This window comes from Ornithorhynchus anatinus, chromosome 5 (assembly GCF_004115215.2).
Source record: "Ornithorhynchus anatinus isolate Pmale09 chromosome 5, mOrnAna1.pri.v4, whole genome shotgun sequence".
NCBI lineage: Eukaryota > Metazoa > Chordata > Mammalia > Monotremata > Ornithorhynchidae > Ornithorhynchus > Ornithorhynchus anatinus.
Window position 1 is genome coordinate 829001 of NC_041732.1, and position 17297 is coordinate 846297.

The following is a 17297-nucleotide window of genomic DNA, read 5'->3' on the forward strand; positions in this document are numbered from 1 at the left end:
TGCTCTGCACATAGTCGGCGCTCAATAAATACGATTGACTGACCGACTGGCTGAATTTCCATGATCCATGCTCCTGTCCCTGCTGGGAGTCCAAGGGCTGAGCTGCCTGCTCCCCGTCACCCCCCCCCCATAATCCACCCCCCACTCCGCCGCCCCCCGCCCCCTCCCCAGGCCCGGCTCCGGATGCTTCTGGGTCGGCGCCTTCCAGGACATTGCCTCCGGATGGCGGCTCCAGAGATTTTCCAGGGCCTGTCCCCCCTCCCCCCTCCCCCAACTGTAGCCCCACTATACCCGACCCCCCCAACAGCCCTGGAACCCTCTCCCCCAGACCTTCGGCCCTGCGACCCTCTGCCCTGCCCCAGCAGCCCCTCAATCCTCACAGAGGACGGATTTGGGAGTCTGAGGACCTGGGTTCTAATCCTAGTTCTGCCACTTGTCTGTTGTGTGACCTTAAACAAGTCGCTTACCTTCTCTGTGCCTTAGTTACCGCGTCTGTAAAATGGGAATTAAGACCGTGAGCCCCATGTGGGAACCGGATTGTGTTCAACTTGACTACCTTGTATCTACCCCAGGGCTTAGAAAAGTGCTTGGCACATACTAAGCACTTAACAAATATTATCATTATCTATTATTATTATTACCCACAGTCTTGGCACCCGCTACCTTCAGCCCTGCGACCCTCGGCTCTGCCCCCGCAGTTCCTCAGGGCTCGTGCCCACAGCCCTGTCACCCTCCCCCACCCACCCCACTTTCAGCCCCGCGACCCTCGGCCCTGCAGCCCCGAGCCCTCGAGCCGCCCCCATCTTCGGTCCCGCCGCCCCTCGGTCCGCGGCCCCACAGGCCTGGGACCACCCGGCCCCTCCCGTTCCCTGACCTTTGGCCCTGCCTCCCCAGTGTAAACACGGCTCCGGCCAGTAGCGCTCGTCTCAGATTAGCAACAATATTTTCCCGGATCCCAGCCTGTCGCCATAGCGACGAGGCCCGTCTGCGGCTCGGATCCCTGCACCCTGGGTGGTGGACATTCCCCCACCTCCGCCCCTTCCTCCAGAAAAGGGGGAGAGCCGTGGTCGCCATCCATCCCCATCCTGCCCCTTCAGCCTCCCAGGAAACCTCTCCCCGCCCCCAATTCCCAGGGCCCCCTCCCTACCTCCACTGATTCCCCCGCAATCACGTTGAAGCAGAGGCGTCGCGGTCCCCGCGGCCTCCTGAATCGGGTCCCCGGAGATTAGCTGAGAAGGAGCTCGGTGCAGTGGATAGAGGCCGGATCTGGGAGTCAGAAGGTCAAGGGTTCTAATCCAGGCTCCACCACTTGGCTACTGGGTGAGTATTGGCAAGTCCCTTCACTTCTCTGGGCCTCAGTTACCTCATCTGTAAAATGGGGTTTGAGACTGTGAGCCCCACGTGGGACAGGGACTGTGTCCAACCTGATAAATTTGTATCTATTCCTGCACTTAATACAGTGTCTGGCACAAAGTGTAAGCGCTTAACAGATACCACGATTATTATTATTAGTGAGGGCGGCGGCTGCTGGCGCAGGACTGATAATAATAATATTTATTTTCAATATAACAAATGCAATATATTATATATAAAATATAATATTTCATATAATGTTTGTTTTTGTTAAGCACTGTACTAAACTCTGGGGTAGGTATAAGCAAATCGAATTGGACACAGTCCCTGTTCCACGTGGGGTTCATGGTTTCAATCCCTTTTACAGATGGAGGTAACTGAGGCACAGAGAAGTGAAGGGACTTGCCCAAGGTCACCCAGCAGACATGTGGTGGAGCAGGGATTAAAACCCATGACCTTCTGACTCCCGGGCTCGTGCTCGATCTACTACGCCATGCTGCTTCTCATGGTAGAGGGCTGGGGAGAGACTCTCCGGGATGAGGAGACGGAGGCGGAGAGGGGCCTGCAGGAAAAGCTATCTTGTGTCTGTTCCAGGAGCTAGAAAAAGTTCTTGTGAACGCTTTTCCGGGGATGTGTGTCAGTGGGCACTTATCCATGTGTTTTTTCTGTGGGTCATAGTGTGCGATTCTGTGCTAGGTGTGTGTCATTGTGACCATCTGACTGTCTAGATGGGTGACAGACCTGAGCGTGTAAATTCGTTTTGGGCAGGAAATGTATCTGCTAATTCTATTGTATTGTCCTCTCCCAAGCCCTTAGTACAGTGCTCTGCACATAGTAAACTCTCAATAAATACGACTGATTGACTGACGAGTTTGGCGTGAGTGCTTAAATTCATTCAATCCTTCAGTCTTACTGATTGAGCATTTACTGTGTGCAAAGCACTCTACTAAGCTCTTGGGAGAGTACAATACAACAACGAAGAGACACATTCCCTACCCACGATGAGCTCAGAGTCTAGAGATAAGCTCACAGTCTAAATTCATTCATTCATGCATCGTATTTATTGAGCGCTTACTGTGTGCAGGGCACTGTACTAAGCGCTTGGGAAGTACAATTCAGCAATGCCTGCCGGTCTGCCTACCTGCCTGTCTGCCTCTGAGTCTTTGCCCTGGCCTCTGGGCCTCTGTCTCTGAATCTCTGCGCATCTCTGTCGTTATCCCTCCCTCCGTCTCTGGACTTGAGCCCGGGGGACCGTCTCTCGGCCTTCGCCCCCCTCCCTGCCGCCATCTGCTGACCCCCCCCCAGGCTCCCGGTTCCGCTCCGCAGGCTCCTGGTTCCAGCTGACGCTCAGTCGCCCCTCCCACCGGGGTCCCGGGGGACCGGGGGACTGGGGGGCCAGAGCCAGCAGGCCATGTCAACTCCCGCCGACTTCAGCTGCTCCCCGGCATGAGGTGCCCCGCGGCCACTGCCCCCGACGGTGAGCTCCCGGCCTTTCTGCCCAGTGGAATCGCCAACTTAGATCGGGGTGAGGGGCGGGAGGCGATGGGGGGAGGAGGGTGTCCGTAGCCCTACATTTGGTCCAGCTCCCCCCTTGCAGATGGTCCCTTACTAAGACAAGGTCCCTTCCTAAGACTCTGCCAATTCCAATTGGGCCTACCTATGGATCTACCAACACTGTTATAGGGTAATAATTATGGTGTTCTTTAAGCACTTACTATGTACCAGGCACTTTACTACGCTCTGGATTGGATACAAACAAATCAGGTTGGACACAGTCCATGTTCCACATGGGGCTCACAATCTTAATCCCCATTTTACAGAAGAGGTAACCAAGGCACAAGGAAGTGAAGTGATTTACCCAAGGCCACACAGCAGGCAAGAGGCGGAGCTCTCTCAAAAGCTGAAGTACAATGCTCCGCACACAGTAAGTTCTCAATAAATACAATTGATTGATCAAATGATCGGGTCCTTTGCTTCGTTTTCTCATTCCTGGGTGCCGGTGCTCGGCAGCTGCGCCTCACACTGGAGGCGGCTAAACAATATAGGAGTGAAAACGTCCAGGGAAGGGCGAGAATGGCCCAGAAAAGAAAGGTAAGGTCGTTAGAAGTCCATGCTGATAAACTCTCCCTCGTCTTCTGTGGTACCACCTGGAGGGACCCTGGGGTCTCTCTATGTCCCGGGTGCCTATTTTTGCGACTGGATTTATCCTGGTTATAAGGAGGAGGCTCAGACTACTCTATTTCTGCTGCTCCATTAGGCTAATCCACTCCCAATGGTGTCCAGAACTAGCAACATCTACGTCTACATGTTTTTTTCTTGGAGGCTCTCAAAATGTCCCCTCTAGACTGTAAGCTCATTGTGGGCAGGAAATGTGACTGTTTATTGTCGTATTGTTTTTTCCCAGGCGCTCAGTACAGTGATCTGCAGAGTCAGCGCTCGAGAAATACGATTGAATGAATGAATGAATGGGGTTGGACACAGTCCCTGTCTCACACGGGGCTCACAGTCTCCATTCCCATTTTACAGATGAGGTAACTGAGGCACAGAACAGACAAGTGGTGGAGCCGGGATTGGAACCTAGGTCCTTCAGACTCCCAGGCCCGGGTTCAATCCACCAAGCTAAGCTGCTTCCTGGGGTTCATTCATTCTTTCAATAGTATTTATCGAGCGCTTACTATGTGCAGAGCACTGTACTAAGTGCTTGGAATGTACAATTCGGCAACAGATAGAGACGGTCCCTGCCCACTGACGGGCTCACAGTCTAATCGGGGTTGCGCCCTAGTCCCGGATCCCGCTTTCCCCCGACGGACCCCCGATCCTGAATCTTAAGGATGGTATCTGCTAAGCGCTTAATGATAATGTTGGTATTTGTTAAGCGCTTACTATGTGCCGAGCACTGTTCTAAGCGCTGGGGTAGACCTAGGGGAATCAGGTTGTCCCACGTGGGGCTCACAGTCTTAATCCCCATTTTCCAGATGCGATAACTGAGGCCCAGGGAAGCGAAGCGACTTGCCCGAGGTCACGCGGTAGACGAACGGCGGAGCCGGGATTAGAACCCGGGGCCTTCTGGCTCCCAGGCCCGGGATCTCTCCGTTCCGCCGCGCTGCTTCTCAATCTTGGCTGTGGGATGGCCACCCCGCGTGGGGCCTTTCCCTCCGGCTATTTCTGTCCTCTGCTCTTCCCCGCCCCGGCTGCCCTGACGCCAGGATCCCGGCGGCCCATCGCTGCTCCTCCATTTCACCCCAATTAATCAGGCGGGGCCCGGGCGGGGGCCGGGGGCCGGGGGGCGGGGGGCGGGGGCCGGGGGCGGGCATCCCTCGGCTCCTCTCTGCTGGGCTGCCCGGCCCCGAGATGGATGGTGGAGGTCGACTCCGCAGTCGCCAGACTCCACCTCGCTGTGTGGCCTCGGGCGGGCCTCTGCCCTTCTCTGAGCCCGGCAGGCCCCGAGCGGACCGGGACCGGCGCAGGAGGGTCCGGGCCTCCCACCCTCTGACACGGCCGGGACCGGCCGGAGGGGGCCAGGATGACGTCACCTAGGCCCCACCCATCGCCACGCCCCGTCACCCCCACAAAGCCCCGCCCACGCCACGCCCGTCGACACAAAGCCCCGCCCCTGGCTACGCCCTCCTTTAACCCGTGCCCCCGCCCACTCATCCATCGTCACCCCCTCGACACACAAGCCCCGCCCATCCCCATTATTATTATTGTCAATTATATTATTATTAATAAGGTTAATGATAGTAATTAATAATAATGTTGGCATTTGTTAAGCATCTACTATGTGCACAGCGCTGTTCTAAGGGTCATCAGGTTGTCCCACAGGAGGCTCACAGTCTTCATCCCCATTTTCCAGATGAGGGCACTGAGGCACAGAGAAGGAAAGTGACTTGCCCACAGTCACACAGCTGACAGGTGGCAGAGTCGGGATTCGAACCCACGACCTCTGCCTCCCAAGCCCGGGCTCTTTCCACTGAGCCACGCTGCTTCTCTGAAGCAGACTGTGAGCCCGTCACGGGGCAGGGATTGTCTCCGTCTGTTGCCGAATTGTCCATTCCAAGCGCTTAGGACAGTGCTCTGCACGTAGTAAACGCTCAATAGATACTATTGAATGAATAACCACGCCCCTTCGAGCATAGCCACGCCCCCACCCATAGCCACGCCCCCCGGTCAGCCCCGGCCCCACCCCAGCCCCGCATCCGCCGGTGGGAAGTAGGGGAGAGGGCAGGGGGAAGACCGGGCCAGGGGCGGGGCGGGAAGGAGGTTGGATCGAAACCCCCGTCCTGTCCTCCCCCGTCCTGTCCCCTGACTCCCAGGCCCCTGCCCTTCCCATCAGACTGTGCTGCTTCTCCAACTTTCAAAGCTTAAAACTTTAAGTGCCGCCTTGCTTGAATTTTAGGGCTCCGTACCCACGGCATATGTTGGGGATGCGACTCCAGGTGTGGCGACGAGAAGGCGACAGGGGACCCTGGGGGTGTGCGTAGCTGTACTGGTACTATCCGTCGCTTGTCAGCTGTGTGACTTTGGGCGAGTCACTTAATTTCTCTGTGCCTCAGTTACCTCATCTGTAAAATGGGGAGTAAGACTGTGAGCCCCATGTGGGACAACCTGATACCTTGTGTCCCCCCCCCCCCAGCGCTTTAGAAGAGTGCTTGGCACATAGTAAGTGCTTAAAAATGTCGTCATCATCATCATCATTACAAGGCAAGTATGTGGGCTGTGGGCCACTCTGAGGCAGCGTGGCCTAGTGGAATGAACGTGGGCCTTGGAGTCAGAGGACCTGGGTTCTAATTCCATCTCTGCCGCTTATCTGCTGTGTGACCTTGGGCAAATCACTTCACTTCTCCGGGCCTCCGTTCTCTCATCGGCAAAATGGGGATTCGATACCTGTTCTCCCTCTTCCTCAGTCTGTGAGTCCCCACGTGGGACTTGATGATCTTGTATCTGGCACAGCGCTGGGCACACAGTAAGCACTTAACGAATACCACAATTATCGTTATTATTATGATGAACATATAGATGCACCTGTGCGGTGATGCCTATGTTTAGGTGATTACGGATAAGTGCGTGTCCGCTGGGGGTTTTTGTTAAACGCTCAGTATGTGTCAAACACTGCTCTAAGTTCTGGGGTAGCTGCAAGTTAATTAGATTGGACACGGTCCCCGTCCAGCTTGGGGCTCACGGTATTAATCCCCATTTTACAGATATAGTAACTGAGGCACAGAGAACTTGCTGGATTTGTCCTAGGTCACACTGAAGACAAACGGAGGAGCCAGGATTAGGACCCGAATCCTTTCTGACTCCGGGGCCCATGCTCTTTCCACTAGGCCACGCTGCTTTCTCTGCTGGCGTCTTTGAATGCCTGTGTCCACACAAGAGACTGTGTGTGCACACAAAAACCGTATGGATGTGTGTGCGTGCTTCTGAATGTGTGCGTGTGTCTACCATAGTGTCCCTCCTCCCTGTAGCCTCCACCCCCCCTCCCACCCCCATGCTCTCTGTTTCTGTCGGCTGTGTCTCTTGCCATCTCCCCCCCCCCCCCGCCTCCTTCTCCCAATCGGTCACTCTTCCCTCTCCCCTCGAGGGTCCCGGCTCCTGCCCGTCTGGGTTGGGGCTGGGGGCTTCCATCGGGGAGCCCTCCCTCCTTCCCCCTCGGGGGGGGCCCCTCCCTCTGCCCCCGCCGCCCCCGCCCCCGCCCCCGCCCACCCAATCGGTTTTTTAACCGCGGAGACGCTCGGAGCTGGAGGCGGAAACCGAGCGGCCGGGTCCGAGGGCAGCAGACCGGACAGGTGAGGGGGCTGAGCCGGGCCGGGGGTCGTGGGGACACCGGAGTGGCAGTGAGGCGGGACGGGGTCACCAGCTCCTCTCTCCTCGTGTCTCTCTCTCCTGCTCCTTTTCTGCGGCAGTTTTCTCTTTCCCTCTCTGTGCCCTTCTCAGTTTCCCAGTCTCCGTGTCTCTGCTTCTCGGCCCTCTCCGTCTCCCGATTCTGGATCTCTCATCTCCGTGTCTCCATCTCCTCTCCTCGCCTGTCACTCCTCCCCATCCCACTCGAGCCCCCCCCCCACCTCACCCGCCCCTCGGGCAGGGAGGGAAAGTTGGGGTCTCGGGGGAGGGGAGATGGGGAGACCAGAGGGAGGGATCTGGAACGTCGGCACCTCTTTTCCAGCGATCACTGAGGGACCCAGGTTCCCAGGATATTGGGGAGGGGGACCTACTTCGCCCCTCTCTCCCAAACTTCTTTTCGCTTTAAAGACTGAACGTTCAGGCGGACACCCTAGATGAAGCCCTTAAAAGGCGGGGTGGGGGTCGGCCAGAAGTAATGCTGGCCTGATCGCGGGGGGCGCGGTGACGGTGGGGTGGGGGCGACCTACTGACTCCCCTCCCTGGGCGGCTGATTCGGGACGAGACTGGGGGGCTGGGAGTGGGAGAGCCGAGGCCGCAGAGTCGGGAACCCGACTGCAGCCTTCGCTTCTGACCCCCGAGATCTCTTCTCCGCACTCCCAATTCCCAGCCCCAGCCTTCACCTCGCTCTTGAAAGTGGGAGTGAGGGGCTGGAAAATGCAGTGAGATCCCGGGGTTCGGATGACCGTTTCAAGCCTCCCCCGGGACCCGCTCGGCCCAACCCCCCCCCCCCCGATAAATAAATAGTGACGCCCTGTCCCCCGGGCGGCCTCTGTCCGGGGAAGCCGAGGGAGGGGGCGGGGGGCACGGCACTCCAAACCAACCGACTCTCTCCACCTTCCTTCCGTGTGTGTGTTTCCCCGGGCCGGGGACGCGTGGACCCTTTCTCCCCTTCCTCCCAGGCTGACCTCCACCCCTCCCTCCCCCGGGACCCCCATAGCCCCCGCTGCTGCCAACAGAGAGCGGGGCACCGAATCGATCGATCAGTGGTATTTACTGAGCGGTTACCGTGTGCAGAGCACTGTACAGTGGGCAGAGCACTGTAGAGAAGCAGCGTGGCCTAGTGGATAGAGCACGGGCCTGGGAGTCACGTCGTGGTATCTGCTCCCCGCTCCGCCACTTTTCTGCTGTGTGACCTTGAGCAAGTCGCTTCACTTCTCTGTGCCTCGGTTCCCCCATCCGTAAAATGGGGATTTAGCCTGGGAGCCCCATGTGGATTTGCCCGTGACCCCCCAGCGCTTGGTACGGTGCCTGGCAAACAGTAAGCCGTTAACAGAGACCACAGTTGTTAATATTATTACTAAGAGCTCGGGAGAATACAGTCTGACAGGGTTGGTGGACACGTCCCCTGCCCACAACGAGCAGGGCAATGCTTAGAGATGGTCGAACTGCCCCAAAGCGGGTTCAAGTCGGGCCGGGCGCGACTCCCCTTGCAGCCTTGGTTCCGCCGGGCCCCCCAAGATCCCCCCTGCCTCCCTAGCTCCCTCTGCCAACCGAGGCTATATAGCTGAGGGGTCCCACGGAGCGGGCACTCGGTGCCCATGGAGTTTTTCGAGCGGTGGGAGCGCTACCAGACTGACTGTCGGCGGAGGATGGCGGAGCAGCCGCGCCCGGAAGGTGGGTGGGTGGGTTGGGGGGCTGACTGACCGGGCCGGGGGCGCCTGGCTGGGGGTGGGGGCGTCCAGTGCCCCTTCCCCACTTCCCCACCTCTCGGGGGGCGAGTTGGGGGGGGGGGAACGGACTGACGGGGAGGTGCGGAGTGGGCTCCGGAGGGGCTAGTGGTGTGAGTGTGTGCGTGACCATGTCAGCAAAACGTGGAGGCTTCTGTTTGTTCTGGGTGCGTGTCCCTTATGTGCGCGGTGGTGGCGGTGGGGGGGGGAGGCTGTCCGTGTCCCCGTCTGTATGTGTCTGCTTGTGTGTGGGTCTGTGTGCTTGTGTCTCCTTGTGTGTTTGTGCTGGTATGTGTCCTTGTGGGTGGGTGGGTGCCTCCCGAGAGTGGCTGCGTCTGTTTGTTCTGGGTGGCTGTTTCTGCGTGTGGCTGGGGGGGGGGGGGTACTAGGAGTGTGTCCGGGCCCCTGTGTGTGTGTGTGCGGGGGGGGGGGCCTTGTGTGTCAGCGCTGGTATGTGTCCGTGTGTGTGGGCGTGTATGTGCATCCGGTCTGTGTCAGTGGCCCTCGCGGGGAATGTGCCCGTCCCAGCAGCCTGAGTCCGGGCCCCCTTGCAGGCCTGGTTTGTAACCGAACCTTCGACATGTACGCCTGCTGGGACGATGGGACCCCCAACACCACCGCGCGGGCCCCCTGCCCCCCCTATCTGTCTTGGCACCAAGAAGGTGAGGCCCATCCCTCCTCCCCACCCGACCCCTTCCTCAGTGGCCGTCCCGCCGGTGGTGGCCCTCCTCCTCCTCGGCCTCCTCTTTCTCCTCCTCTCCTCTTCCTCCTCCTCCTCCTCCTCCTCCTCCCCGGCCTCCCTCCTCGTCCCCAGCGCCCCTCCAGCCCCGCCGCCGGGCGCTCTCCCTCCCGCAGTGAGCTCGGGCTGGGTGCTGCGTCGCTGCGGGCCCGACGGCCAGTGGGAGAAGGACGCGGACGGCCAGGACTGGCGCGACCATTCCCAGTGCGAAAACCCCAAAGACCTCGGACATTTCGAGGTGGGCGGAGGGGGAGAAGCGGGATCAGGGTGGGGAGTGGCGAGAGAGGGGAGGGGTGTGGTCAGACGAGGGTTAGGGGTTAGGGTTGGGGTGGGACGGAGGGGTAGGGAGAGCGCGTGTCCGGGCAGGGTCGGGGCTGCGGAGATGGCAGGACTGGGCAAGGCCGGGGCAGAGAGGGAGTGACCGGAGTGGGGAAAGACGGGCTGGAGAGGGCGAGGTCAGCAGGGATGGAGCCAGGACGAGGGAAAGGGCCAGTCCCAGGCTGGTAGAGGCGGGCTAGGAGAGGTGTGGTCGTGTATGGACGGAGCCACGGACGGAGCGAACAGGGCGGGGCCGGAGCGGGGAGAGGCGGGCTGGGGAGGGAGGGCTCAGAAACGGGCGGAGCCATGGAGAGAATAATAACATCGGCGGTATTTGTTAAACGCTTACTCTGGGCCAAGCACCGTTCTAAGCGCTGGGGTAGATACGAGGTCATCAGGGGGTCCCACGTAGGGCTCGCAGTCTTCACCCACCTTTTACAGAAGAGGGAACCGAGGCCCAGAGAAGTGAAGTGACTTGTCCAAGGTCACACAGCCGACAAGCGGCGCAGCCGGGATTAGAACCCACGACCTCTGCCTCCCAAGCCCGAGCTCTTTCCACTGAGCCACGAAGCGAGGGCGGGGGCAGAGGGCGTGGCCGGGCCGTGGCGGGGCCATATTTGGGCGGGGGTCGGAGATGGTAAGGTAGGGTTTGGCCGGGTCAAGATAGGGAATGGTCAGGGGGAGAGGTGGGCTGGAAGGGGGTGGGCGGGTCTGGGTAGGGGCCGTGGAAGTGGTTAGAGGGGGGCGAGGCCTGGTCACAGAGGGCAGGGCCAGAGAGAGGTGATGCGGGCTAGGGAGGGCGGGGGCGGCCTGGGAGGGGCCTGGTACGGGTGTGGCCAGGCGGGGCCTTGGGCGGGAAGTGGAGGTGCGAAGCAGGGGACTGGTCCGGTGGGCCAGGGTAGAGTAGGGCAGGGCAGGCCAACGAAGGGAGCGGGAAAGGGGCGCAGAGAGAGTGTGGAGGGAGGGGGCTTGGCCGATGGAAGGGTCTCTGACCCGCCCGACCTGCAGAGCCAGAAGCGGATTCTGGAGCACTTGCAGGTCGCCTATACGATCGGCTACTCGCTGTCCTTCGCCGCGCTGCTCCTCGCGCTACTGCTGCTCGGTGCCTTCAGGTGTGGGCGGGGGTCTCGGGGAGGGGGGGGGCTGGGGGAGGGGCCCAGCGGCAGCCTCGGGAAAGGAGGGGAGGGGGCCGGCGGTGCGGCGGTCGCCACGGGATGCGGGGGCGGGGAGTCGGGAGCTGGGGCCCGGGAGCTTGGGGAGAGAGGAGTCGAAGGGGCCCGGGGTCTCCCGGCCCCTCCCCCCCCGTTCCCCCCGCAGGAGGCTGCGTTGCACCCGCAATTATATCCACATGAACCTGTTCGCGTCCTTCTTGCTGCGGGCCGCCTCCATCCTCACACGCGATCGTCTGCTCCGGGCCCCGCTGGGCTGGGAGCTCTTCGGCCAGAGTGACCAGCTCCAGCCTCTGTCCGAACAGGTTGGAGACCCCCCCCCCGCCCCGCCCCCAATCCCATAAATGATCTTGCCCAGTCTCCCCAGGCCCCTCCCTGCAATTGAGTTCCCCTTTCCCCCACCCCCTCTCCTCGGCTCCTCCGGTCAATCGTATTTCTTGAGCGCTTACTGCGTGCAGAGCACTGTACTAAGCGCTTGGGAGAGGTATAGGAGAGGAGAGGGAACGGGTTCTAATCCCGGCTCCGCCACTCGTCTGCCGTGTGAGCTTGGGCAAGCCACTTAACTTCTCTGTGCCTCAGTTACCTCATCTGGAAAATGGGGGATTGAGACCGTGAGTCCCAGGTGGGACAACCCGATTACCTTGTATCTACCCCACATAGTAAGCGCTTAACACATTCCGTAGTTATTATTATGATGATGCAACAATAAACACATTCCCTGTCCACAAGGGGTTTACAGTCCAGGGGGGGAGACAGATGTAAATATAAATAAGTGAATTACAGATATGGATATAAGCGCTGCGGGGGCAGGGAGGGGGATGAATAAAGGGAGCAAGTAAGGGAGAAGAGGGAAGAAGGGCTTAGTCGGGGAAGGCTTCTTGAGGGAGATGTGCCTTCATTATGGCTTTGAAGGGGGAAAAAGGAATCGTCAGATACGAAGAGGGAGAGCATTTTAGGCCGGAGATGGGACGTGGGCAAGAGGTCGGGTCGAGACAGATGATACTGAGCGCTTACTGGGTGCAGAGCTTACTAAGTGCTTGGGAGAGTACAAGAGAGCAATATAACAGACACTTTCCCTGCCCCCAAGGAGCTTACGGTCTCCAGTCCGAGGGGCGGCTCATTATCCAACCCCCTCACGTGCGTGTCCCTCCCTCCTCGGCACCCCAGGTCCTGGTGGTCTGCCGGCTGGCCCAGGCGCTGACCCAGTACTGCGTGGTCACCAACTACGCCTGGCTGTCGGTGGAAGGGCTCTACCTGCATAGCCTTTTGCGGCTCCCGGCTTTCTCTGAGCGCAGCTGCTTCCGTAGATACCTGCTCCTCGGCTGGGGTGAGCAGGGGAAGGAGGAGAGTGGGGGGTGGGGAGGGGGCCGGTCCGTTGCACCTGGGAGGGGTAGAAGGGCTGAGCTGGGGTTGGGGCGGGAGGGCAATGTCCTGCCTCTGGCCTGGAACACCCTCCCTCTTCAAATGCGACTGACCATCACTCTCCCCACTTCAAAGCCTTATTAAAAGCACATCTTCTCCAAGAGGCCTTACCCAAGTCCCCATTTCCTCTTCTCCTATTTCCTTCTGCACAGCCCTTGGATTTGCACTTTTTATTCACCCCTCCCCCAGCCCCATAGCACTTACGTTCATACCTGTAATTGATTTACTCATATTAATGTCCATCTCCCCCTCTAGACGGTAAGCTCTTTGTTGGCAGGGAATGTGTCTACCAACTGTCATAGTGTTCAGTGTACAGTGTACAGTGTACAGTACAGTCGAGTACGGTACTTTGGCCACAGTAAACGCTCAAGAAATACAATCGATTAGAACTGTATTCTCCCAAGCACTTAGTAGAATGCTTAGTATTCTGAGCGTGGCTCAGTGGAAAGAGCACGGGCTTGGGAGTCAGAGGTCATGAGTTCGAATCCCAGCTCCGCCACTTGGCAGCTGTGGGCAAGTCACTTCACTTCTCTGTGCCTCAGTTATCTCATCTGGAAAATGGGAATTAACTGTGAGCCTCACGTGGGACATCCTGATAACCCTGTATCTACCCCAGCGCTTAGAACAGTGCTCTGCACATAGTAAGCGCTTAACAAATACCAACATTATTATTATTATTATTATTGTTGATGCTTTGCACACAATACACGCTCAGCAAATGCCATCGATTGATATTGTACTCTCCCAAATGCTTAGTTCAATGCTGCACACCGCGAGTGCTCAAGAAATACGATCGATTGACGGGTCTGGGGCCGGGACTGAGTTTTTGGGGCACGGTCGGCCTGGGGCCACCGGGTCCCTTCCCGTATCCCAGATATAAGCAGCCCCAAGGTACCACGCCGGTCCAGCAGATCCGGGGTTGGGGCGTGGCTGAGGCTGTACCGGGCAGACCCCTTACTGGTGGGCAAGGGGGTGGAGGCGGCTGCAGGTGGCTAGCGGTGGCTAGCTCTCGGCTAACTCTCGGCTGACTGTCTGGGCCGGCTGGACACCCGCGCAGGCTTCCCAGTGCTCTTCGTGGTGCCGTGGGTGATGGTCCGCTACCTCTTCGAGAACACGCTGTGAGTGTCCGGGCGCCGCGGGTGGGAGGGCGGGAGGCTAGCGGGGTGCCAGAGGGCCGGCAGGGTCGGCTGGGCCGGGGACACCTGGGCTGGGGATGGGACAGGCCGGACTCAGGAGACCCCAGCTCTGCTGCTTCAGGTGCTGGGAGCAAAACGAAATCAAAGGCTTCTGGTGGATCATCCGCACCCCTATCCTGATCACCAACTTGGTACGGACACCGACCCTCAAACCAACCCCCTTATCCTGCTCACCAACTTGGCATGATCTCCACGCTCAACACCGCACGCCCCCCTCCACCCACATTTCCCTATCCGGCTCCCCAGCTTGGTATGACCCTGAACCTCAACCACCTCACTTTTCCTACCCTGCTCACCGAATCCCAGACCCTTCCAACGCCCTCCCCGCATCTTGCTCACCAGCTTGGTGTGCCCCGCCCCTCTCCATTCCATAACTACCGAACGTCAATCCCCTGCCACAGAGCTTCTTTCCTCCACCTTGAGCTCTGCCGCTCCCTGGCGCCCTCCTCGCGGTCGGTCTCTTGGTTCCTGCCCCTCCTCACCCGCTCCTCAACCCCTCCTCACCTCCCCTTCGCAGATCAACTTCTGCATCTTCGTCCGCATCGTCTGCCTCCTCCTGTCCAAACTGCAGGCCCACCAGATGCGCTGCTCCGACTACAAGCTCAGGTTGGAGGCGACACCCCCATTTGCCCCCGCCCCGACTAGCCCCCGAGCCCCCCGTGCTGACCCTTCCCCCCGCGGTCGCCTGCCCCATGGCAGGCCCGTGGCGGGCTGACCCCTCCTCATGCTGACCCTTGTCCCGAAGCCCCCCCCCAACCATCCCTCCCCACACCGGTGGTGGAAAGAGCCCAGGACTGAGAGTTACAGGACCTGCCTTCTAATCCTGGCTCTGCCACTTGTCTGCTGAATGTCCTTGGTCCAGTCACTTACCTTCTCTGGGCCTCAGTTTTCTCATCTGCAGAATGGGGGTTCAGTACTTGTTCTCCCTCCTACTTAGACTGTGAGCCCCATGCGGGACTTGATTATCTTGTATCTATCCCAGTGCAGAGTACAGTGCTTGGCACAGAGTAAGCACTTAAGAAGTACCACTTCATAATTAGTATTTATTGATTATTCTTCTGATGATTATTCCCACTGGCCTCATTTCCCCAGGCTGGCCCGGTCCACGCTGACCCTGCTCCCGCTGCTGGGGGTCCACGAGGTGATGATCGTGACGGTGATCGTAGAAGACAAGGCCCAAGGCACCTTCCGCCTCACCAAGCTCTTCTTCGACCTCATACTCAGTTCCTTCCAGGTGGGCTGGGGGGGAAGGAGGGGTCCCGTCCCATCCTTCGGTTCCTCTCCATCCTGCTCCCCCTCGCCGGCCTCTGGCAAGGGAGAAGATTCGGGGAAGAGTGGTCGAGGCCGAGGGACTGGGATCCGCATGGCCGAGTGGAAAGACCTGGTTCTAATCCCAGCTCTGCCGATTTCTTGCTGGGTGACCTTGGGCAAATCACTTAACTTCTCTGTGACTCAGTTCCCTCAACTGTCAAATGGGGATTCAATACCTGTTCTCTCTCCTACTTGGACTGCGAGTCCCAAGTGGGACATGGATTGTGTCTGGTTTAATTAACTTGTATTAATTAATACAATTAACAGTGCTTAGAATAGCATTCGACACACAGTAAGCACTTCAACTTCTATAAAAAGGAGAAGGTGGACAGGGGAACACCCCCCCTGCCGGAACTGCTCCCTAAATTCTCCCTTCTCCCTGTTCCTGTTCCACAGGGCCTGTTTGTCAGTGTGTTATATTGCTTCATCAACAAGGAGGTATGAATCCCTGCCTCAACTGCCCTGGGCCCTAATCTATTCTCACCTCCCCCACCCCTCCACCTCGGAGCCCACGGACACCCCCCCCCCCCCACGTACACACGTCCCACTCCCAGGACTCCTTAGGGAGAGGGGAACTATTTACTCATCAGAGGTCTTGTCCCCACTCTCCCCATCAATGCCTGCCCCCCACCCCCAACCTGGTGATGTTTCGTACCACCTCATCTCCCTCCCTCCTAATTCTCTTATCCCTCCCTCCTTGCTTTCTCACCCCCTCCTTCCTCCCTCCTTCCTCCCTCACCCCCTCTCCTCTCATTCCCTCACCCCCTCGCTCCTCCTTCCCTTACCCCCTCCTCTCATTCCCTCACCCGTCCCTCCTCACCCCCTTCCTCCTCCCTCCCTCACCCCCTTCCTCCTCCCTCCTTCACCCCCTCCTTCCTCCCTCCTTCACCCCCCTCCTCTCATTCCCCCACCCCCTCCCTTCTCACTCCTTCACCCCCTCTCTTCTCATTTCCCCACCCCTCCCTCCTCCCTCCCTCTCCCCCTCCCTCCTCAATCCCTCCCCACCTCATTCCTTCACCTGTCCCCCCATTCCCTCTCCCCCTCCCTGCTCTTTCCCTCCCCCGACCCCCTCCCCTTCCCTCCCGTGCCCCTGGGGGCTGTCCCTCCGGCTGGCCCCCCTCCTCCTCCTCCTCCTCGCCCCCGGCCCCCGGCCCTGGCGGCAGGTGCAGGCGGAGATGCGTCGGAAGTGGGGGTGCTGCCCCCGGGGGGTCCGGAGCCCCCTGAGGCCGCGCCGCCCGCCCCGCAACGCCCCCGCCAACGCCCCCGCCGCCCCCGCCCCCGCCGGATCCGCCGGACCCGCCGCCGCCGCGGGCCCCGCTCAGCTCTGCATCTGCCCCCGGGCCAGCCGAGGCCGGGAGGAGTCGCTCCCCAGCGGGACGCAGGACACCACGCTGACCCTCTCCCTCTCCGCCTCCGTCTCCGTCTCCGTCTCCGAGACCTACTGCTAGGGCCCATGACCTGGGGCTCCCAAACTTGGGGCAGGGGGAGAGCTGGGGATGGGGGGTGGGCCGGGGAAGACCCGGGGGGGTGGGCCGGGGGCCCTCCTCGGGCTGCGGCCGCTGCGGCCCTCGCCCCTCCCCACATCCTTCAATTCCCCCCCTCCGTCCCCCGCCACCTGCCCGCAACGGAGGGTCTCAGGCCGGACCCTCCCTTCCCGCCCAGCTCCCGGGCCGGTCCGCCGGCCCGCACCCCCCCCCCCCCCACCTGCTGCCTAATGAGATGGACGCTGGGACCCCCATCCCCTCCTCCGACCGGGGGAGGGGAGGATTGGCAACTGATAATAATAATAATAATGTTGGTATTTGTTAAGCGCTTACTATGTGCAGAACACTGTTCTAAGCGCTGGGGGAGATACAGGGTAATCAGGTTGTCCCATGTGAGGCTCACAGTTAATCCCCATTTTACAGATGAGGTCACTGAGGCACAGAGAAGTAAAGTGACTTGCCCACAGTCACACAGCTGATGAGGATGATGGTATCTGTTAAGGGCTTACTATGTGCCAGGCACTCTACTAAGCGCTGGGGTGGATAGAAGCAAATCGGGTTGGACGCCGTCCCTGTCCCGTGTGGGGTTCACAGTCTCAATCCCCACCGTACAGATGAGGTCACTGAGGCCCAGAGAAGTGAAGTGACTTGCCCCGGGTCACACAGCAGACAAGGGGCAGAGCCGGGATTAAAACCCATGACCTTCTGACTCCCGAGCAGGGGTCTCTAACCCCCAC

At 59.5% G+C, this 17297-nt stretch overlaps 1 protein-coding gene across 1 annotated transcript; it reads left to right on the forward strand.

The window, feature by feature from the left end:
* The first annotated feature begins 8792 nt into the window (after positions 1–8792).
* GIPR (gastric inhibitory polypeptide receptor) lies at positions 8793–16524 on the forward strand. Its single transcript, XM_029064953.2, has 13 exons — positions 8793–8868; positions 9476–9583; positions 9777–9898; positions 10987–11090; positions 11296–11452; positions 12315–12474; positions 13627–13687; positions 13827–13896; positions 14283–14371; positions 14858–14999; positions 15473–15514; positions 16240–16356; positions 16399–16524. The coding sequence occupies exons 1-13, from the start codon at positions 8793–8795 to the stop codon at positions 16522–16524; spliced, it is 1374 nt and encodes a 457-aa protein (XP_028920786.1).
* Positions 16525–17297: the final 773 nt, after the last annotated feature.

Coding starts and splice junctions, on each gene's coding strand:
- GIPR (XM_029064953.2), top strand. CDS start 8,793: ATGGAGTTTTTCGAGCGGTGGGAGCGCTACCAGACTGACTGTCGGCGG. Junction 9,584..9,776: donor TCTGTCTTGGCACCAAGAAG/GTGAGGCCCATC, acceptor TCCCTCCCGCAG/TGAGCTCGGGCTGGGTGCTG. Junction 11,091..11,295: donor CTGCTGCTCGGTGCCTTCAG/GTGTGGGCGGGG, acceptor TTCCCCCCGCAG/GAGGCTGCGTTGCACCCGCA.